At 41.3% G+C, this 24617-nt stretch overlaps 1 protein-coding gene across 1 annotated transcript in view; it reads right to left on the reverse strand.

The window, feature by feature from the left end:
- Nucleotides 1-24289, reverse strand: part of LOC127456305 (UPF0606 protein KIAA1549L-like) — a 169092-nt gene extending 144803 nt beyond the window's left edge. The window contains exon 1 of the mRNA XM_051724727.1: nt 24202-24289. Coding sequence (XP_051580687.1) covers nt 24202-24271 — 70 coding nt within the window. The 5' untranslated portion in view covers nt 24272-24289. The remainder of the gene's footprint in view (nt 1-24201) is intronic.
- Nucleotides 24290-24617: the final 328 nt, after the last annotated feature.

Here is a 24617-nt window from a genome sequence, read left to right on the forward strand (position 1 = left end):
TAAACTCAAAATGAGTAACTCAAACAATGAACCAATGAAAACAAGACACATGAACATGGAGGGAAACAGGATATCACATGACCAGGAAACACATGACTATAAAACAGAAAATCACATGACATGAAACACAAAACATGAACAAAAACACATTAAATGTGACAAGCACAGTGACCTCCTATATGTCAAATATCCAGGAAAATTTGATGCCTTATGAAATGGCCCTTTTAAACAAGAAATCCTTTGTAGTATCCCTTTAAAAAGAATAGCATGGAATGACATGAGGGTGAGTAAATTTTTGGGTGAACATTTCCTTTAAAGGGTTAGTTCACCAAAAAAAAAAAAGAAAATTCTCTCATCATTTACTCACCCTCATGCCATCCCAGGTGCATATGACTTTCTTTCTTCATCAGAACACATTTGAAGAAAAATAAAAAATATATCTTAGCTCAGTAGGTCCTTAAAATGCAAGTGGATGGTGATCCAACCTTTGAAGCTCCAAAAAGAACAGCCAGTCAGCATAAACGTCATCCATATGACTCTGTTTGTTAAATTTATGTCTTCTAAAGCTAAATGATAGCTTTTGCTGCGAAAAAGATCATTATTTAAGTTCTTTTTCACTATAAATCATCGTTTCATATCTGAGAGAAATGCCAATTTCGGGGTTTGTGCTTATTTACACAACCCACTTCCTTATTATCTGAACTTTAATAAAGGATGCATTAAAGATATTGATGTCAAAGTTTTCTCGGTTAAAAGAACGCACTTGCCGAATGCATTGCAAACTGACGCCAGAGGGCGCCTTTGCTTTCGTAAGGAATAGGTGACACAGTATACAGTATGTTTGCCATCACGGGTAAAGAAAAAATTTAATAAATACCACATAAAACAATTATTTCAAACTGTAATAATAATTTGCAATTACTGATTTTCGCAGTATTTTTTATCAATTTAATGCATTCTTGGTGAAAGGAAGCATAAATTACTTCCAAGAACAAAAATGTCTTAGTGTTCTAAAAAATGGAAGTGTATATACTATATATAATATAACTTTCATAAATTAACTTATAATGTAATTTATGAAATTTACTCTTACTTGAGTCATAATATTTCTCAGTACTTCTACTTGTACTCAAGTGAATTATTTCTTCAGTAGCAGTTATTTTACTTAAGTAAAAAAATCAGTACTCTTTCCACCACTGGTGTAAAGCAGCAAACAGCCAATACCTCACACAACTCACACAAAGGTGTGTGTTTCAGGTTAATATTTCTTGCTTTATGAAATATGTTTAGCAGTTTGGGAGTGAGATGCTAAAATACGGGACAAACGGCGTCCCATATGGATTTCATATGGAACGCAATTTTTGTTTCCTCAAATACGGGATGTTTACGTATATTACACAGGATGGTTGGCAACCCTATCCAAAAGACAAGACACTATATTGAACCCTCATGTTTAGATCTTTTTCTAAACTCACCTGTGCCCTATTCATCCGCATATTACAACCCTAATACCCTCATAAATCTAATCAGATTAGAGGACTGGGACTTACTGTTGTTTAATAATATAGTTTTATCAGTTCTCTTGCTGGTTTGCACTGCTGAATCTGTTGATTTATCTCTATTAAGTAAAAGTACAAGGTTACAATATTAAGAGGGGCACAGTACGGCAGTAATTTGGGATTGGGTGAATATCTTGGGAATAATAAACGTCCCTAAACCACAGGGCAGGTAACAGTGTTACCTGTGCAGTGTAACCTGATTTATCCTGAAGTAGCCCGAGAAACAGTGTGCTGTTCATGACAGTCCTTGGAGTGATATGATAGTGGAGGAGGACAAGGCATCTATTGGGGATTGATGCAGAACATCAATATAGAACTGCAGGTTGTTTTCACAGGGATACATTTATAGAAGCAGAACTCTCATGAACTCAAATGGTATAATCAGGATCAGTTTTACTGGCTACTCATACACTGGGATTAAAAACACTATTTATATTAATATTATATTTTAAAATGATAAATATATGTAATATGACATAAATATAAATTCAAATAATTCAAATAAATTACATTATTTTGGCAGACGAGTAAAGTATTAATTAAACAATACAAAAAGTGGCTTCAAAAGTCAAAATATTTTTGTTGTATTTCCGTATCATTGAACATTAGTCTATGACTATTCTGCAGTGTACAACAATCCAGTTCAATTTACTGAACCAACCCGGTCTCATAAAATGAACTCTTGGACACCACAAACATTTTAGAGCACTTTTTAGACAGTCCCCTGCACACTGTAGGCTAATATCATACCTAAAACTAACTTCTAAAACTAAGTCCTGCTTGCTCTTTTGGCTCTTTGCGCTCTAAAGTATCCCTTTACCATTTTAACTGAGTGAAACCACTCCAAACGATTCAGTGCGTGCATCAGTGAGGTTTTGGCATGGCTTTATTTAGTTTTGAAATAATCACACAGTTGGACAGTTAACCAGTCATTAAAAAGGGGCTAGATACCATCCACACAGCCAATCAGGTGAGAAGCAGTTGTTACAATTTCCTTCATAACTCACAGACTGTTAAAAACCCTACCTGCCATCTTTTGGTATAATAAGTATTTATGCCAAGAACTGTACCATTAAAGGAATATTCCGTGCTCAATACAAGTTAAGCTCAATAAACAGCATTTGTAGCATAATGTTTCACTGAATTTCGACTCACCCCTTGAAAATTAAAAATCGTGCTTACAGTGAGGAACTTACAATGGAACTTTACACAGATAAGGTTAGTATCAGGTATAATGTTTACGTCTTGTGATATACTTTGAAACGGTGTGTATTTAATGACTGGCCTCATTCACTTCCATTGTAAATGCCTCAATGTAACCTTGATTTCCCTTTCGTAGGAACTCGAGCTGCATAATAGCATTGGGACATGCTCTGAGTGTCACGTGGTCTGAAGCCCTTGTACAATCACGCCAATTTATTGGCTGGTGGCGCTTAAGCTACGTCACTGTTCTTCAGTGCACGATTTTGTCTAAGCCCGTGTTTGTTCCAATGACTCACGTCAAAGCGAGGACTATTAATCCTCCCTTTTGAGTGGCAAACACATAAGGATGACTTTTATACAGCATAGATTTCATAGCAATTTTAATGTGTTTTTTTCCAAACATTACAAGGGTCTGACGGGGACAGCTGCGCATTTCGAGGCTCGCAATTTCTCATCACGAGGTGTTATCCCCACTTGTTCCAGTTCCACGGCCTCTAGATTTTGAGCTCCGTGTGCGGGAAGAGTGTGTGTGTGAAAGAGTTACCATGCGCGTCTTGAGCCGTTGCCATTAAAGAACACTGTATGAGAGATTTCGTCATTCGAAGGTAAGGAACAAATTGGCCCCTTTGTCCCTATTGTCTTTTTCTGTGATGTTCTGTTAGAATGCACATGAATAAGGCAATGGAGGAGCAGCCTCTGCCTTTCTCTTTCTCCCCTCCCCGTTCGACGCAAACTGCTCATGGCGGAGGGGATCATGAATGAGCCGGCCGCAGAGCGAGGGGGCTGGAATAAGAGAATATTCCCCAACGGAGTGATGGTGAACCAGTGCACGGAATGCTTCATTATGTCAGTGCCATTATTCTTTCAGGATTATATCAGGAGATGTTAGAAATTTTAACTTGTTTCTTCTATCTTTTGCCCATTCGTGGACCATGCATGTGTTCTGGCGAGACAAGAGACGTGCACTGCTATCTCTGCTTGATTTTTCGGTGGCGGAAAGGATGTCACTCTTGTCAGTCAGCTGCTGGATCTACACACGATGGTTTTGCAGTCCAACTAAGCGCATCGCATTAAGGAATGACTTCGAGCTAATATCGGCTCCATTTGGAATTTCCCGCGTTTTTTCCCCCTGGGCTCTCAAGTTGGTCAAGGTGATGCTTTTGTTCGCGAGGGTGTTTCGCGCTATCTGGGTACTACACGTTGTTCCCCCATTATATGCTGGGATCGGTTTAGTGTCTAACCCGTTTTTCAGTATACCAATTTAGCTCAGTTTCCCTTGTAATTTACACTGGCGAATGAGCATTGAATATTTCCAGCTTGATTTTGGCCTCTGCCTCCATGACCAAAGGTCTTGAGGCACAAGTAATATAACTCAATGTACAATATAAATAGGGCTACACACGAGACTGATGGGCTTGCTGTGTAATGAAGGATGAGCCCCCATTCAGTGAACAAAATTGGACCGTATGAACATATCAGTTTTTCTCCTGTTTTGCACTTCACTCAGTATCGGAATGAGTTCGTCGTTGTATGCGCCTCAGTGGCCGACAATGCATCTTTACACGTTCCCACCGATCTGTCTGCTGCTTGCAGTTCTGCAGAGAGTTCGGGAGGATCGGGTTCATCTTCTGTTAGTGGTGCCATTTTGTCCATCTCAAGTATGGTCTTCGTCTCTGGTCTCTCTCCCGGATGAAATGCCATGGGAGATTCCAGTCAGAACAGACATGTTGTCTCAGGCTCGGGGCAGCATTTGGCACCCCCAGCCAGACATGTGGAAGTCATGGGTATTGCCAGAGGCGGACTGGGAAGAGAAATCGGCCCTGGATTTTATAAAGAAACCGGCTCAAAAGTTGTTGAGCGGGGGAGGAGGGAGGGGTTGTCACTCTCCTTTTTTGCATATCGTGGCCCCCTTCGGCATATCTTGCATATCTTGTCTCTAATTTTATGTGTGGGGTACACAGGCTTAGACCTTTTTGTCCCATTCGCATTCCCTTATGGGATTTATCTGCTGTTTTAGAGGCGCTCTCGGGTGCTCCATTTGAGTCCTTGGCAACAGTCACTGGTAAGTTTCTGACTCTTAAAATGGCCCTGCTAGTAGCATTGGCATCATTTAAAAGGGTAGGTTATTTGCATGCCCTTATGTTTGGATTTTGCACCAGGGTGATTAAGAGTGGTGTTAAGACCTCGTCTGGGCTATTTGCCCAAGGTCATTTCTACATTATTTCACTCGCAGACTATTAATTTTTAGGCTTTCTATCCTCCCCCATTTGAGTCGGAGGAGCATGATATGCTTTGCCCAGTTCGGGCACTGTGAGTTTATGTTGACCGTACTAGCTAGTGGCATAAGTCAGAGCAGTTGTTTGTGTGCTTTGGTGGCTGCAACAGGGGTGTTTCGGTGTCAAAGCAAAGACTGTCTCATTGGCTTACTGATGCAGTTTCAAGTGCTTACGAAGCACGCAGTTTACCTTCGCCTTCAGGTATTCGAGCCCATTCAACGAGGAGCATGGCATCCTCATGGGCTTTGGCTAGAGGTGCGTCCTTGGAGGACATTTGTACGACGGCAGGGTGGTCCTCTCCGCATACATTTGTTAGATTTTATAATCTGGATGAGGGTTTGACTTCTGCTTCTCGGGTTCTCTCTGTTGGAATAGGAGTAAACTCATAATTTTCTCTGTTTTATTCAGACACTTTAGCTCACTTGTGCGCAACTACATGCTTGCCACATGGGCGTAGACAGCTGGCAGCTACTGTTTGCATGGCGTGAATGTATATCATTCCCAGTGCGATTACGCAGCTCGAGTTCCTATGATAGGGAACGTCTCGATTATGTGAAACGTAACCCTAGTTCCCTGAGTGGGAACAAGACGCTGCATAAGCTGGCCATACTCTCTAGCAGCTGCATAGGCTCGTGCCTTCCTGCAGAAAATCTGACTCGATGGCATAAAAGTGAGCGCTTTTATGGAGCCTGTGACGTAGCTCCATAGGGGTATCACTTAAGCACCACCAGCCAATAAATTGCCCTGATTGTACAAGGGCTTCAGACCACGTGACACTCAGGGGGTGTCCCAATGCGATTACACAGCATCTCGTTCCCACTCAGGGAATCAGGGTTACATTTCACGTAACCGAGATGTTTTTTTCTTCTTTTTTTTATATAATTGGGGGATTAGTCTAAAAAATTTTTGTAGAAATCAAATTATGCCACCAATGCTGTTGATTGACCTTAACTTGTATTGAACCTGCAATATTCCATTACTGGACTAATGAGAAAGACTTGATCATAACATCATGCAGTCAATGTTACAATTACTCCCATTACGTGTGTAATAATGTGTGTAACCAACAACCAAAAGAGTAAATAGATATTAGTTTGAATTCAAAAGCATAAAAATTCTGCAACTTTTGCTTCTTTTTCTCAGGCAGAGAGGGAACTCTACCGAGCGTGTGCTGATTAAGTGTCTTTCACTATAGCTTGTTTCTGATTAAAGAAATCCCCCTCCCTTCCCTCCCACCCTCAAGTGTTGCAGTTCAGAATTAGTTCTACACAAGGGGTCAAGACAAAAATGACTTAGGAGCCATTAGCTCCTAAACTGAAATATTAAGGAGCCAAATGGCTGTTTTTAGTATCCAAATCAGAGATTTTCTCGATTTAGATTGTTGTTCAGAAACAAGATAGAAAGCAGAAGAAAAGGAAGTCAGCTGATAACCCATTCCTCGAAGGTTTAATAAACAGTTGTGACAAGGTTCTTTCACTCTCTCAAGGAGGAAGCGGGAGACGGCGAATCAAACTCAAAAGGTATCTTTATTTACCCCCCCCCCCCCCCCCCCACACACACACACACACACACACAGTATATATAGTTGAGAAGATAAGTTTGCATTCCACATGTTCACACCCTTGTTATTGTCTTCTTGAGCATCAATGAATGTTTGCACCTTGTGTAATAGTTGTGTACAAGTCCCTCAATTGTCAAAAGCTTGATCTCATATATATATATATAAAATTTTAATTGTTTTAAAATATTGCCTTAGTCTTTCTTTACTGTTACCGGATGGCCCCAGACACAGAGACTACAAGAGTGCAAATTGAATTAAATCCCAGATGCAGTTTAAAGTGCTACTCCAGTTCCAGTAAGTAATTACCAAAAGAAAAAAAGTGGTACACAATACAGGACTTTTAATTATAAAGAAGCCCGAAATACACATGGGACTCTTATTTTGAAATGTATGTGCTCCCAGTTGTGAGCTCACTGACGGCTAATTTGCTGAGAAAGTGAATCTGATTCAAACTGCTAACCTGAGCTCCTGAGTTCAAACCCTCAGTTCTTTTCAGGTGATTCATGATAAAGATCCGTTTCAAAAGAGTAATTTGTTCACGACTCTCTCACGTTGGGTTTGTTGTTGCATGCGGTGCAGCAAGCTTGTCAGAAACTGGTGAAAAGCAGCGCATTCTAAAAATATATTAAATAACTCACAAGATGATATCTGATGAAACCGCATATGAACGCACACAACCCGACTGTCGACAGTGGCGACTATATTTAAAATTTTTGTCGCAATCAGTTATTTTTGGTCACATTTGCGACCATTTTAGTCACAGTCTGGAGCCCTGTACACTAACACTGTGTGTTCAGCAGAGGTAGATATGTGCATAGTTATACTGTATGAAGCACAAGATACTGATGCTAATTAAGCTCCATGATAAAACTACCATTTTTACTTTATAATTACTGCAATAGTAACTAAAGAGGGACAGAAAACAATGGCTGTAGTGGACACAAAGCACTGCACAAAATATCAGCATTTTGAGCTGTGAACATAAGTTTATACTGTATCAGCATTCATTAGTTTGTTAATCCAATATCCTTCCACATATTGGCATGTGACCAAAAGTCATGGGTTGTGTTTACAATTAGCTATTTTTAGTAAGTCAACATCAACACAATATAGAACAAAAGTGATTACAGACACTCACTCCACTTAATTAACCTTCACACACATTAAGAGAAGAGAATTGTAAGAAATAACAGTATTCTGCCCTAAAATATGAGTTCCACTAGACCTGATCTAAGAATGACGCATCACCTAAATGGCTTGATTTTTATGAAAACAAAGAAATGTTTACAACTTGATCTTGTCACACTGAATGGACTGAATTCACTGTCTTTTTAATCTTCTTTAAATAAAAAAAAAATCTCAATCCATTCTTTCACCACTGTTCACCTTCCTCTCTACTTACAGTTGATGTCAGAAGTTTACATACACCTTAGCCAAATACATTTAAACTCAGTTTTTCACAATTCCTGACATTTAATCATAGAAAACATTCCTTGTCTTAGGTCAGTTAGGATTACTACTTTATTTTAAGAATGTGAAATGTCAGAATAATAGTAGAGAGAAGGATTTATTTCAGCTTTTATTTCTTTCATCACATTCCCAGTGGGTCAGAAGTTTACATACACTTTGTAAGTATTTGGTAGCATTGCCTTTAAATTGTTTATACTTGGGTCAAAAAGTTTTGGGTAGCCTTCCACGAGCTTCTCACAATAAGTTGCTGGAATTTTGGCCCGTTCCTCCAGACCGAACTGGTGTAGTCAGGTTTGAAGGCCTCCTTGCTCGCACACGCTTTTTCAGTTCTGTCCACAAATTTTCTATCGGATTGAGGTCAGGGCTTTGTGATTGCCACTCCAATACCTTAACTTTGTTGTCCTTTAGCCATTTTGCTACAACTTTGGAGGTATGCTTGGGGTCATTGTCCATTTGGAAGACCCATTTGTGACGGAGCTTTAACTTCATGGCTGATGTCTTGAGATGTTGCTTCAATATATCCACATCATTTTCCTTTCTCATGATGCCATCTATTTTGTAAAGTGCACCAGTCCCTCCTGCAGCAAAGCACCACCACAACATGATGCTGCCACCCCCATGCTTTGGGAAGGTGTTCTTCGGCTTGCAAGCCTCACCCTTTTTCCTCCAAACATAACGATGGTCATTATGGCCAAACACTTTGATTTTTATTTCATCAGACCAGAGGACATTTCTCCAAAAAGTAAGATCTTTGTCCCCATGTGCACTTGTGAACTGTAGTCTGGCTTTTTTTATGGTGGTTTTTGAGCAGTGGCTTCTTCCTTGCTGAGCAGCCTTTCAGGTTATGTCGATATAGGACTCGTTTTAATGTGGATATAAATACTTGTCTACCTGTTTCCTCCAGCATCTTCACAAGGTCCTTTGCTGTTGTTCTGGGATTGATTAGCACTTTTCGCACCAAACTACGTTCATCTCTAGGAGACAGAATGTGTCTTGTTGCTGACTTGGGAGATCTCACTGTAATACTCTCTCTCCACATGGAATGTGAATGGGTTGGGGCACCCCATAAAAAGAAGGAAGGTTATTTCTTTTCTTAAACGTAAGAAATATGATATAGTGTTTCTTCAAGAAACACATCTTTCCCCGCAGGAAGCTGAAAAATTTGGGAAGAAATGGGGTGGACATGTTTTCTTTAGTGCTGGCTCAAGTAAGAATAGGGGAGTCATTATACTGATAAATAAACATCTACAATTCAAATGTCTCAAACAGAGTAAAGATAAATTAGGAAGAGTCATTATTGTTTTAGGAGAAATTCAGGGGCAAAGGTTGATTTTGGCTAATATTTACGCACCTAACACTGATGATCAGGGCTTTTTTATAGATCTTGAAGGGATGTTGCAAGCCACTGGCATCCCTTATGGTATAATATTGGGAGGAGACTGACGACTGAGCAAAAAAATTCTCTTGATTCTGAGATAATCTTGGAGGAGCTTGGCGAGGTAATTAAGGGCCAGATGACTTTGCCACTGAATTTTTTAGATCTTATACTACAGAATTGGCTCCACTTTTGTTAGAAGTTTATAGGGAATCATTAAAGAATGGAAAGCTTCCGCCAACCATGACACAAGCCCGGATCAGTCTGATTCTTAAAAAGGACAAAGATCCAAGCGAGTGTAAAAGTTACCGTCCAATTTCCCTGATTCAGCTAGATGTTGGCAAAAATTCTAGCTAATCGATTAAGTAAAGTTATGGCATCTCTTATACATATAGATCAGGTGGGGTTTTTTTGGGGCCGCAGCTCTTCTGACAACATTAGGCGTTTCATTAATATCATGTGGTCAGTGGCGAATGATCAGACTTCTGTCGCTGCCATCTCACTTGACGCCAAAAAGGCGTTTGATATGGTAGAATGGGATTCTCTTTTTAAGATTTTGGAAATATATGGGTTTGGAAATACTTTTATTGGATGGATTAAGTTACTTTATAGACACCCTGTAGCAGCGGTACAAATAAATTGATTAATTTCAGATTATTTTACTCTGGATAGGGGCACTCGGCAGGGTTGCCCTCTTTCTGTCTTACCCTGGAACCATTAGCAGCCGCGATAAGAAAGGAGGATGATTTTCCAGGGGTGACGGCAGGAGGTGTGGCACATAAGATTTTACTTTACGCAGATGATATTTTACTATTCATCTCTGACCCCACTACATCTATGCCTAGCCTCCACAGAATTATCAATTCCTTTTCAAAATTTTCGGGATACAGAGTTAATTGGTCTAAATCTGAAGCTTTAGCTCTGACTGCGTACTGCCCAGTAACGTTTTTTCAACCCGGCCCCTTTCAATGACCCAAACAGGGCATTATGTATTTGGGCATTTTATTCCCAGCAAATTTATGTGATTTAGTCAGAGTTAACAATTAATTAAAAAGTTAACAATTAATTAAAAAAAAAAAATTAAAATTTTTTGACCCTTTAATAAAAAGGTTTTCGAGTGATGTGGGCAGGTGGGCTTCATTACATTTATCTATGATTGGGAAGGTTAATGTTATTAAAATGAATTGTATTCCAAAATTCAACTACCTACTACAATCTCTCCCCATAGATGTCCCCCTCTCTTACTTCAAGCAATTTGATAGCATAGCGAAGTCCTTCATTTGGAATGGAAAGCGTCCCAGGTTACATTTCAACAAGTTACATAGACCGATTGGCAAAGGTGGGCTAGGCCTACCCAAAATTTTGTTTTATTTTTATGCATTCGGTCTCAGACATTTGGCTCATTGGTCTCTTCCACCTTAGAGAGCCCCTCCCTGGTTTTGTATTGAAAAGGAAGTTCTTGCTCCATCTCACCACTGCAAAGCCCTTCTATCAAACTAATTGGAGAAGTTAAGTCACACCCTGTTATCTCACATTTACACTCAATATGGACAAAAGTGTCCAGAGTGTTTAACTCGGATATTTATTTATACATAGCCTTGAGCATATGGCTGAACCCTACACTATGTATTAATAAGTCCCCTCTCTGCTGGTCATATTGGATTGTGAGGGGGGTTAATACACTCAGAAGACCTATATGAGAGTGGAGTATTGAGATCTTTCGAAAATTTGATTCAACATTTTGGGATTCCCAGATCTCAATTTTGTAAGTATTTACAGCTGCGCCACCTGTGCTGCACTGTTTTTGGGAGTAGTATGCACCCCCCTAGAGTGGCAGATACTCTGTGAGTGGTGATTGCTGCTTTTGGGAAGGGTCATGAGGCATCAGTGTATTACTCCCTGCTAGTTCAGAGTCTGGGGGACGGAGCTTTAAATTCTCTCAAAAGATTATGGGAGGAAGATTTAAATTTGTTATTGAGGAGGGAGTGTGGGCTAGGATTCTAAAAAACGTCAAGTCTGCATCTAGAGATGCAAGGGTTCACCTTATGCAATTTAAGATTTTACATAGATTTTATTGGTCCCCTTCTAAATTGAATAGGCTTGGTCTTAAGGACAAACCCATCTGCCATTCAGAAGATGGAGACACCACCCATGTTTTTTGGGGGTGTCGTAAGATCCAAGAATTTTGGCTGAAGGTGCAAAGTTTTGTATGTGATGTGTTGAACACTCAAATCTCGTTCTGTCCCAGAATCTGTATTTTGGGAGATGGGGAGGTCATAAATTTGAAGGATATGTACATAAAAAATTGGGTTTTGACCAGTGTGATTATTAGTAGGTAGGTTATTTTGAGGAGATGGAAGTCGGATGGAGCACCCTCGTTCCCAGAGTGGTGCGCAGAGATGGGGAGGGTGGCTGCCTTTGAGGAAGGGTCGAGCAGAAGGATGGGAGTTATGGATCTTTTCAATAAGAAATGGGGCAATTACTTAGCATTTTTAGGGGAATCTCGAGGAGGGGTGGTGGAGGGAGTAATTTAGAGTTTTGGGGGTTTTTTTAATTATACTTGATTATTGTATTTTCTTTTTTTGTTGTTGTTTTAGTTTTGTGTTTTTGTTTTTTGTTTTTGTGTGTCTATATTCTATTGACCACAGGAGTGTTCGTGGGGGGCTCAGGGTGGGGTGGGAGTTTGGTAGGGGAGGGGATATAGTGGGGGATTAATGTTAAAAGTGATTGATTCACTATATATATATATGTTGTATTTTCTTTGTGTTAATTTATGAATCAATATAAAGAAAAAAAATGTTAATAACAAAAAAGAACTTTTGTGGTAATCTATACATTATGCCAGAAATGCTGTGGATTAAGCTTCAATTGAATAGTCCTTCAATGTTGTCACCCTAATTGTTTAATGTCACCCTAATTAAATAATTAACTGATTTTGATTTATTAATTCTGGAATCAGAACTTCTGATTAAATAACATCATCTGATTGTTTAAAAAAAAAATAGTTTCAAGGACTTCAACCTTTTGTATGCAAACTTCTGACTTCAACTGTGTACTTCTCAGAACAATTTTAAACTATGTATTGCAGCACTACTCATATTATTGATTTCTTAGGATGAATCGCTTTTGCTGTATTTTGCATTTGTAAGTTGCTTTGAATAAAAATGTCTGGTAAATGTAAATATGGCATCTTAAAAATGAGACACCGAAAATAAGCGAGATGTGTCAATTTTCACCTCTGAAAGACACCAATGTTCAATAAATAGTTACATTTATTACTACTAGGCTAATAAACGGGCTTAAAAAGTCTGCCAAGTAATATAGTTCATTATGTTAACTATTTTTTCAATTATTTTCTTCTATTTAATTAAAGATCTTTAATCCCCGCCTTTTACCACGTGCATCCGTTTTTCCGCTTTTCTAATTTTATCACGATTCTACTGAGTGCATCTGTTTTTTGCTCTGTTTTTACATGGATTATTGCATCGAACTCAAACCCCGCTGCTCAGGAACCTTATTCCGTTACATTTACTTGAGTAACTTTTTGGGAAAAATTTACTTTTATGAGTATGTTTAATTGTGGGTACTTTTTACTCAAGTAAATTTCTAATGAAAATTTTTTACTTTTACTTCGTTACAATGGGCAGTGTTCCTGTCGTTACTTTACTGGTTTTAATTATTAAATGTGTAATTAATTGAGTTTTTTTAAATGGGACTTTTACGACAGCGGAACTTAACAGCGACGCTCTGTGACTCAAGTCGAGCTCATCACTCCTGCGCCAAGCGCTCAAAACAAACACTTTCTTTTTTCACACAATGCCTTCATTTTACACCAAGACAAGCATATATTTCAAGATTAAAATTACATTTCCAACTTAAGAAAGCATGTTGCAGTAAATTTTGGTGATTGTGATAACGTGAGCTTGTCTATATCATGGTGATGGTCATATTCAGGGTGATCCTGTAACTATGGGCTCTTATGACCTCAGTTTATATGTATACATTTTTATATCAGTGCTGCAATACATTAGTGTCTACTGTATAAATCCATGTAACCATTCGCATTAAGTGTAAATGCCTTTTGCTCTGCATATCACATGCATGCAGACAGCATTTCCATGATTGACAGACGATGTGCGTTTTTCTAACAGACAACAAAGAACAAGCTTTGAACATAAATAAGCCTAACACCTTTCCAAACACGAGATAAGGTGCAGTCTACCCTTAGTGTACAGAACTAATAATCTAAATTCTTTCGACGAAATACTTTAACTACCCTGGACTAAGAATCCATACAAGACTTTAAAAAGCTGTGAAGAAGCGACAGTAGGTATTAATAAAGCGTGATCTTGCTTTGTTTTATTCAGCATTATATATAATTGGGCCTGTGGAACATTGTTCACTTTTTTTCACCATAATAATTACTAGAAAGGTTTCCAAACTTTTCTTTTAATTTACAGATTCGTCCAAACCTGACAAGCATCTTTAAAGTGATAGTTCACCATAATTTAATAATATTCTGTCATCATTTTCCCACCTTCATATTGTTCCAAACCTGTGTGATTTTCTGTATTTTGTGGAACCCAAAAGACGTTAGACAGAATGTTAGAGACTGACAGTCTCAGTCACCATTCCCTTTTAAACATATGGAGGAAAAAAACATGCAGTGAATGTAAATGGTAATTAAGGCTAACATTTTGTCTAACATCTCCTTAATTGTGGTGCAAGTGTAACCGGTCCTATTCAACCCACTCCGAGCCGTCTCTGGCATGGGAGGCAGGCACGCTAATGAGGAGGCTAAAGACTACAGCCTCTAGTGCGCTTCTTGAGGGCAAGGGAGTGAGGTTTACACACTGCACAGCTACCTACCATTACACTCACCCCCCTACACCTCACTCCCATCCAGTTCACGGCACCACTGTAACCGGCCCTACTTGACCCACTCCAAGCAGGATTCGAACCAGCGTCTCTGGCATGGGAGGCGGGCGTGCTTATGAGGAGGTTAAAGACTACAGCCTCTAGTGCGCCACTTGAGGTCAGGGGAGTGAGGTTTACACACAGACTGCACAGCTACCTACCAGCTGGCCACCGTTACATATGGAAGAATGTCATATTTTTGAGCAGCATGATGGTGAATGATGACAGAATTTCCAATATAATAATAAGAATTATTATATAATTATGTAATACATGTTAAATATGTTTTATGTAATAGAATTGAGAAGTAAATATCTATTATGTTATATGTCGAAGTAACAAGTTATTATTCTTTCAATTGGATACTTTCTTACTCAAGTAATTATTAACATGAGTACTTCTACTTGATTTCTTTTTTTTTTTTTTTTAAATAAATATACTTTTACTTGAGTAATGTTTTTGGCTACTCTACCCACCTCTGATACTCGTTTCCCGAAGCAACACCACTCTCCTGTTCCTTTTAGGATTTCCAGATTCTCCACACTTAGTGATTCCCCCCTGAAAAGCCTGTTGGAAGCGCCCTGGTTATAACATTTACAAGTGCTGACAAATGCTGGCGGAGACTACAATATGTATATGTCCCATTTGAATAAAGAGAACGTTCTTGTATAAAGCTCTATATGGAGGAAGTCGAACCTCTTAAACTGCTAGACAACCCTGACATTATTAACAGCACAGACGAGGTAAAGAGACGACAGTGTGAAATGCATCAATATTGATTACAAGGTTTTTAAAATACACATCGTCAACCAAACTAAAATGTTTTATCAGCAGTAGCACTAACTGGTATATGGTATAGATCCATATTAAATTGATTAGGGTGAGTCTATAAGACTTAATTTTTATTAGGAATAATTATTCTGTCATCATTCACTTACCTTTATTTTGATCCAAACCCGTAGGACTTTCCTTCTGCCATGAATGAAAAAAAGATTCATGTACTGTGTAAAAGTGAATGGTGACCGAGTTTAATCTACCCAATTTCTCCTTTTGTAGGCCTACTCCATGCAATTATTAACTGTGAAAGTTGTAGTTAAAGGTTTCTAAACATGCTTAGGACATTCGTTTTTCATATCAAACACTAGCCTATAGTTTAATTTTTAGAAAGACTATCTACATTAGCCTAACTACAGTATTATGGAGCCATTCAGGGTCTGAACTATGGTTATGGCCTTTAGTATTACAAATGCCACTATTAAAAAATGGAAGAAGAATGGTAAACTTTCATGAAGGTAAGTACAATTTAGAAAAGGTTAAAGTCTGGAGTTCCATGGACAAATGGACAAATAAATTATGCTTCTATCCTACTCCTGTTCTAACAGGTCATGTTTGCCTCCAGATATTCTAAAGATGACTTAAATCATTAGGATTGTGTCCTGCTGAACTAATTTTATTCTTGTTCAAATAAAATGTCTAAACAAATGCATGCAGTTGCAGTCTCCAGTTACCTTTATGACTTTTCGCTGAGTGGATAGTGACTTTGGCATTCCACTAGCCACAGTGGCCGGTGAGCAAAAAAGTTAATATCAAGCCTTGTGTGTAAACTTGTAAAAACCGATGTCACCACAGTAATATGCTCTGTGTTTGTTTGATTAAACCAAATGTTCTCATTACACATCACTATACTCTTGTGTTCTGAAACAGTGACTATATTAAAGGAAACACGTACAACACCGATGAATAAATATTAGGAGGTTTTGAATTAACGACTAGCTTTGTTACAAGTGTGAGCAGTTTGGTGTTTTGTACTAAGAGTTTTGAAAAATTACCACTAGCATGTGAAAATCGTACCAAAGTAATTTAAAAAAACTGTAATTGTTGGTGACTTCAACATTCACATAGATAATGAAATTGATACACTGGGATTAGCATTTATTGATATTCTCAACTGTTGGGTTCAGACAAAATGTGACAGGAGCAACTCATTGGCATAATCATAGACTTAATTCTGTTATATGGAGTCAATTTTGATAATATAGCAATTCTGCCAAAGAGCAATGAAATCTCAGTTCATTACTTTCTTGTATGTTGCACTTAGCTAATATCTCTCAGTCTGTGCCACATTATCAATCAGGTAGAACTATTCTTTCGACCACTAATGATAGCTTCACTAATAATCTTCCAGATTTGTCTCAAATAATTAGTAAGCCAAAAAGTTCAGAAGAACTTGATGTAGTCAGAGAGAATATAGATAAAGTCTACTTTAGCACTCTAGATAGTGTAACCTCCCATTCCCCAGCATGCTCGTCTGCCCCGATCGGGCTTCCGGATGAGTCCGCCGGCTCGTCTCACGGCGAGTTCGACCTCTTGTTCGGAGCCCGCAAAGCTGATGAGCTCTCGAGCGCAGCATTGGAGAGCGGGTTTGTCCAGTCGGATGCAGAAGGCTCAGCTGGGCTGAGCGCCGCCACCTAGCGCAGATGCCCAAAGCTCCCATCCAAGCCCCGTAGGTTCACATTGTCCCTGAAGGCCAAAGCCTACAGCGCTGCTGTACAAGCCACCTCTGCCCTGCACACCATGGCTCTCCTGCAGGTCCACCAAGCCAAGGCGCAAAAAGAACTGCACGAGGGTAGTTCCGCCCCAGATCTGATGCAGGAACTGCGCTCGGCGACCAACCTCGCTCTCCGAGCGATGAAGGTCACGGCGCGGTCTCTCGGGCGGACGATGTCCACATTAGTGGTCCAGGAGTGCCACCTTTGGCTCAACCTGGTCGAGATGGGTGAGGCCGACAAGACACGGTTCCTTGCTGCCCCCATCTCCCAGGCTGGCCTATTCGGCGACACCGTCGAGGACTTTGCCCAGCAGTTCTCAACAGTGAAGCAGCAGACAGAGGCTATCCGGCATATCCTGGCTCAAGATCCTGCACCCCGTCTGCTCATCGCCAAGGGTGTCCCCCTGTGGTGACTGCACCGGCTCCACCACAGCCTGCCCCTTCGGCCCAGCCCCGGCGTGGAGCCCACCGCAGGAAGCAGATGCCACCCAGAACACACGAAGGTCGTCAAAGCGCCCCGGAGACGGGCGACCCAGGGTCAACGAAACCCACTGCATTGGAGCTGGTAGTAAGACCACTCCATCCCCCGGTGGAGGGCCGGGTGGAGAATCTTTTATTGCCTTTTTATTTGATTTTGCCACATGCCCAAGTGGCTGCGGTACCCAACAGTTCAGCAAAAGAGCGGTTTCCTCCTTCCCTGGGTCACATACCCAGTGTGCACGGTCGTCATCACAACCATCATCCACCTTTTTCCCTTGCAGAATTGGCACTCCAGCGGCGGTCTGCATGCCCCTGCGCGCCCAGCTGTGGCACACATCTGCCCCCGATGTGACAGTCTCCACGGGTTGCGAGGACAGGCCTCTTCCTCCCCCGTCCCAGGCTGTTCCGGGGGTGGTCACAAGGAGCCAGGTAAGTGCTTCGATGTCCCTAGACTCAGAATGGCCACGACATGGTGTGGCACCTCGAGGTCCGCCCCGCCGCAAGGCCCCACCTGCCGGTACATCCGACGACGTTGTCCCTTTGGTCCCCCTTGCACGTAACTTGGATGCGTGGCTTGCGCTTTCCAATCCATCGCGATGGCTGGTCCGGACCGTCTGACTCGGCTACGCGATTCAGTTCGCCAGGCGTCCGCCCAGGTTCAGCGGTATCCACTTCACCTTGGTGAAGGACAAAAACGCTGCTACCTTGAGCGCGGAGATCGTTACCCTCCTACAGAAGGATGCGATAGAACCTGTCCCTCCGGCCGAGATGAAGAAGGGGTTTTACAGCCCCTACTTCATCGTACCGAAAAAAGGCGGTGGGTTGCGGCCAATCTTGGACCTGCGAGTACTGAACCGGGCTTTACACAGACTCCCGTTCAAAATGCATTCTGGCGAGTGTCCGGCATCAAGATTGGTTTGCGGCAGTAGACCTGAAGGACGCGTACTTTCACGTCTTGATTCTACCTCGACACAGACCCTTCCTGCGGTAGGAAGGAAGTGTTTTTGCCCCATTAAGGGCAATCTCGACGATTGGCTAATCCTAGCTCACTCTCGGGACATGTTGTGTGCACACAGGGACTTGGTGCTCTCGCACCTCAGCCGATTAGGCCTTCGGGTCAACTGGGAAAAGAGCAAGCTCCTCCCGGGTCAGAGCATCTCTTTTCTCGGTGTTGGACTCGCACCTCACGAACGAGTGCAGACAGTCGGTGCTGGCCTGTTTGAAGGCGTTCAAACAGAAAACAGCAGTTCCACTGAAACTCTTTCAGAGGCTCCTGGGGCATATGGCATCCTCAGCGGTGGCCACCCCGCTCGGGTTGATGCATATGAGACCGCTTCAGCACTGGTTTCAGACTCGAGTCCCGAGATGGGCATGGTGCTGCGGGACACATCGCGTGGTCATAATGCCGGTCTGTCACCGTCTTTTCAGCCCTTGGACCGACCTCTCATTTCTACGGGCAGGTGTTCCCCTAAAGCAGGTCTCCAGGTGCATCGTGGTCACGACAGACGCCTCCAAATGGGCTGGGGCGCTGTTTGCAACGGACACGCAGCCGCCGGCTTATGGACGGGCCCGCAGCCGCATTGGCACATCAACTGCCTCGAGTTGTTGGCAATTCTGCTCGCCCTGCGGAGGTTCCGGCTATTGATCCAGGGCAAGCACGTGTTAGTTCGGATAGACAACATGGCAATGATGGCATATGTCAACCGCCAAGGCAGTCTGCGCTCTCGTTGTATGTCACAGCTCGCCTGCCGTCTCCTCCTCTGGAGTCAGCAGCACTTCAAGTCGCTGCGAGCCACCCACATCCCGGGCAACCTCAACACTACATCGGACACGCTGTCATGGCAGGTTACCCTCGGGGGAGAGTGGAGACTCCACCCTCAGGTGGTCCAGCTGATTTGGAGTTGATTCGGACAGGCACAGGTAGACCTGTTTGCCTCCCAAGAAAACTCCCACTGCCCGCTCTGGTACACCCTGACCGAGGCATCCCTCAGCATAGACATGCTGGCACACAGCTGGCCTCCTGGCTAATGCAAATATGCTTTGCCCCCAGTGAGCCTACTTGCACAGACTCTGTGTAAGGTCAGGGAGGACGAGGAGCAGGTCGTCCTGGCAGCACCCTACTGGCCCACCCAGAGGTGGTTCTCGGACCTCACGCTCCTCGTGACAGCCCCCCTGGTGAATTCCCCTGAGGAAGGACCTTCTTTCTCAGGGACGGTGCACCATCTGGCACCCACGACCAGACCTCTGGAATCTCCAGGCGCCAGGAGGCTGAACCCCTCCAGACCGCGCCTCGTTCCCTCATGGGACCTCTCTGTAGTTCTTCAGGGTTTACAGAGAGCCCCTTTTGAGCCTTTGCAGTCAGCTGAGCTTGAGGCACTCTCCTTGAAGACTGCCCTCCTGACTGCACTCACTTCCATTAAGAGGGTAGGAGACCTGCAAGCGTTCTCTGTCAGCGAAACATGCCTGGAGTTCGGTCCAGGCTACTCTCACGTGATCTTGAGATGGACACCCTTGGGAGGGACACCCAAGCCTGGCGGCCCAGACGGATAATCCCCCTAGTTTTTTAGGGAGTGGAAAAAAAGAAGGGGAAAAGAGGCCACGACTGGGTTAGCCTGTCTCTATCTTTTGGGTAGTTGACTTGTCCCCAAAGGGCCGTTCGACACTCATAACTATGTTGGGGGAGCTTACGTGTCAGCCTGGTGCGCTGGCTACGAGGCACACAGTTGTCTGCCCGACACACACCGCCAGTTCACGTAACACAGTTCAGCAAGTTGCGGCATTTTGTATTGGGACCCCTTGTGTCACTACATCGACAATGTCAAGTGAGTGACAGATAGGGAATTCCTGGTTACGAGTAACCTCCGTTCCCTGATGGAGGGAACGAGACTTTGTGTCCCTCCTGCCACAACGCTGAACTACCTGCTGAAATGGCCGGACCTTGTCTCGGCTCCTCAGCATAAAACCTGAATGAGTGGTTGCATACCAGCTCCTTTTATACCTGTATGTCCGGGGGAGTGGCATGCAAATACCACTCGCCAATTTTCATTGGCCTTTTATCAAAGACCAGAGGTGTTTCGGGGTCCCAAGAGTGACCCCTAGTGTCACTACATCAACACATCGTCTCGTTCCCTCCATCAGGGAACGGAGGTTATGCAAGTAACCAGGATGTTTTCTGTAATCTTACAACCCCTTCTTAATATTATTAACTCCTCACTATCTTTAGGACATGTCCCCAGAAACTTTAAGATGGCAGTTCTCAAACCACTTATCAAGAAAAAAACATATCACCAGAAATGAACTGCCACAAGCTACCAGCTGGACTGCGATGCCCCTCACTGACCTCTACCTGCATCATCTTGGTCAAAGGATGGACTACACTGCTAACCCAGAAGAACATTAAGGCTCATCTGAATTTTGCCAAAACACACCTTGATGAGTTCTGTGGACCGATGAGTCGAAAGTAGAACTGTTTGGAAGACAGAAGTCCCGTTACATCTGGTATAAACCAAAAACAGAAGTCAAAGTTCTGAACCTGACTGAGATGCTGTGGCAGGACCTTAAATGGGCAGTTCATGCTAGTGTGTAAAGTGGCACAACCAGCTATTAAGTTTAATGGGGCAGTTAGTTTTTCACATGGATGAACTTTTTTGCTTCAATAAAAATAAAAAAATAAAAAAAAAAATAAAAAAAATTATATATATATATATATATATATAAAACTGTATTTTGTGTTTACTCAGGTTGCCTTTGTTTTGTTATATCTCGTTTGAATATCTAAAACAATTTAGTATGAAAAATGCACAAAAATATCTAACAGCACAATGATGACTTAGACATTACAAATATCACATCTTCATTTTATGTTACAGCATAATTTTCTGTGAAGCTGTTTTGAAACTATGTGTGTTGTGAAAAGCTCTATACAAATAAAATGTAATTGACTTGACTTTTTTGATTTTAAAATGGCTTCAAATGTGGTTCATCCAATCAGAATTTGTTAGAGTCTGTTTTATATTTTATCATTTTACAGTGACCTAGTCAAACATTCATTCCATTAAAATATTATAGCTTGATATAAGTGCAAGTATCCAAGACACCCCAAAAAATATTGATGAAATAAATTATACAGAGCAGGAATGCTCAGTCCTAAACTGTTCCTGTAGATCTACCTTAAACACCTAAACAAAGATATTTGGGTTCAAATGAAAATTACTATGCCCAAGACAACTAGGCCCAGTTTCCCCTATATATTATATCCCCTATAAGTTATATGCTATGCATGTACTTAAATAAAAATCCTTAAGAGAAGTATTCAAACAGGTCAAACACTGATCTATCAGCTCACTCAGAGCACAGTGACCCAGTTAATACGTGGAACCTAATTTCTCCACTGGACGGACACACACACACACACACACACACACACACACACACAGTGTGTAGAAAACTAGGACCTCTGCAGATGCTCCTCCAGGAAAAAAATCCACCAGCAGCCTCAGCATTTAAAGGGGTCATGAAATGGAAAATCAAATTTTTCTTGCTATTTAGACATATAAGAGGTAACTGTACTATAAAAACATACTGTAAATTTTAGAAGTCAAAACCTACCCAGTCTAAAAAGAGCATGTATAGATGCCACCTTGCTGAAACATCTCATTTTGAAATCTGTCTATTTGTGACGTCATGAGACATTGCTCATTTGTATTTACACATCCCACAATATGCATCATCGAACCCTTGGCTCCGCCCACTGGCGCTCAATTGAAGTCAAGAGAGCAGGCCTTCTGTGGCAAACTATTCCTAACATAACACCAAAGGGGACCCATCTGGACTATTTTTGATTATTTTTGAAAATATTCATGCACTAGACAGACATCTTTGACCGCTTGATACATATCTCCCGCCACTTTAAAAAGGCGTGGTGTCAAGTTACAACTCTGAAAGGGAGAAGCAATTCTCTTTCTTTCAGCTGCTGCCTGCATCATGGACACGTTCTTTCGCCATCTGCGCTATTTTTAATTGTTGGTGTATGTAAACATTGTCTTTGACGATGGATGTCTTTGACCATTTCAGTGTGTTTCTGGCGATGTGCGCCTCATACATACTGAAGGCGCACTGTGCGTAATTTCACCGTTCTTTGGACTATTTTTTTTTTTCGGCTCATGTCAGCATGGATTGCTTGTGAACAGACAAAATACGATTCAAGCTTTGCAAAGGAACTGATATTGAAGGTGGGGACAGTTAAAAACACTTCAAAAACATAAGTAAACCATTTCATTCATGAATATTTCAAATTTCATGACTGTTTGATAGTTTATGGTGCTGAGTGTTAACAGTTGTGCTTGAGATGAACAGTTTAATATATTCGGATGCAATGTGCTGTTTGTGAGTTACGTGTAAACCCTGCAATTTTGTTTTATAATGTTGAGGGGCTTGTTCATTCTCTTTTTTGAGTTTTAAAAAAGGCTAAATTTGAAGGGCTGCATGATGTTAGACAGTCATAACAGTGGGCGTTTACGTTTAAGTTTTAAGGGGGAGCTAAAGCCAAAACCGAGCGTTTCAGACAGAGGGCCAGAGACAGGGTGGAAAATGATAATATATTACTAAATTGTGATTACATTATCAGTAGACCTCAGCGAAGATAATACAATTATTTAAAAAATAGCAATTCATGACCCCTTTAAAGTCAGACCATGCTGCTGTGGACAGTTTTAATGCGGCTTTGCACTGCTTGATTTATTAAGGCGCGCCATGCAATATGATCTCAACACATGATTAGCCCAGAATAGACGCTTTGGGACTTGACTGTGTACAGTTGTTATGCATTTAAAGGATGTTTGCATTAAAACCGATATGCATTCATAATATCGAGGAAATGGAGGTGATTTCAACGTGTTATGTGTGTGTTATAAGGACAAAAGAGTGCTGCAATCTCGCGCACAGCTGCAGTCTCAATCAGTGAGCGCCTACACACACTTCATTGCATACTGCACTCACGTGCTTCATCATCACATTACATCACTAACTCCTCTCTCTCTCTCTCTCTCTCTCTCTCTCTCTCTCTCTCTCTCTCGCGCGCGCGCGCACACACACACACACACACACACACACTCGTTTACATGTTAAATCCTGCTCCTAAATGAAAATGCTTTGCATTTTTGAAATTATATATATATATATATATATATATATATATATATATATATATATATATATATATAATGTTGTTAATAATTTTGTCTCCAAACTAAGCTAAGTACACACTCAACTTCATACAATATTTATTAGGCCATTTCTGACTACACCATTAAAAAATAAAAATAAAAATAATTTATGCATATACGGGTTCTTTGTTTATAAGATATTAAGGTATATACTGAAGCGAAGCCAAGAACGTGCAAAAAGAAAAAACCTAAATACACATATAGGCTATATAATAAGCCTATTAAATACTACTACTAATAATAATAATAATAAGGTAAAAAAAAAAAAAAGAAGAAGAAGAAGCTAAAAGTAAATCCCGCCTTTATGTAACACTCTTATTCTAAACGTTGACCACATTTACTAAATATTTTGAATTATGCAAAAGTAAAGTTTAATATGATGTGTTTTAGACAGCAAACCGGTGAAATCCGCAAACCACTGTCATATTTGAGGCGATATTCTCAATTGAATGCTTGTTCAATGCCTTTTTTTTTTTTTTCCTCCAAAAAACATTTACGTTCCACTCATTTATGCAACCGGCAGTCTGACAGAAAAATCGCGTCTGGTATTATTTTAGAAACAAATACATAGATTAGATGTTGCCTTACCCTCAAAAGCCTGCGCACTTTGTAATAGAAGTAGGAATATTGCTAAAAATGAGAGTTTGGTGCTCCGCATTCCACCTGCCGTGTCTCGCGAGCATCCTCTCCTCCTCTCTCTGGAGCGCGTGTCACTGCGGCTCAATCTGTGTAAATCTCTCCAGTTTCCCTCTATATCACCAGCCATTTGTGTATCCAGAGAAGGTGGTCTGGTCTCGATTCCGGACCGGACATGTGTTCAGATCCGTAAGTCAGTGGTACGTGAAGTGGTCAGTAGAGAGCTGCATTCGTGAAAATGCCCACAGTCCAACCATCACTGCGACACCGGGGATTCATCCTTGACGGGTTATCTATTCCTTAGACTCCTCGTACTGGCCATAATATAATCAGATATCGGAAGGACTGCATGTAGTTCTTTGTTTAGT

This window comes from Myxocyprinus asiaticus, chromosome 18 (assembly GCF_019703515.2).
Source record: "Myxocyprinus asiaticus isolate MX2 ecotype Aquarium Trade chromosome 18, UBuf_Myxa_2, whole genome shotgun sequence".
NCBI classification, from domain to species: Eukaryota; Metazoa; Chordata; class Actinopteri; order Cypriniformes; family Catostomidae; genus Myxocyprinus; species Myxocyprinus asiaticus.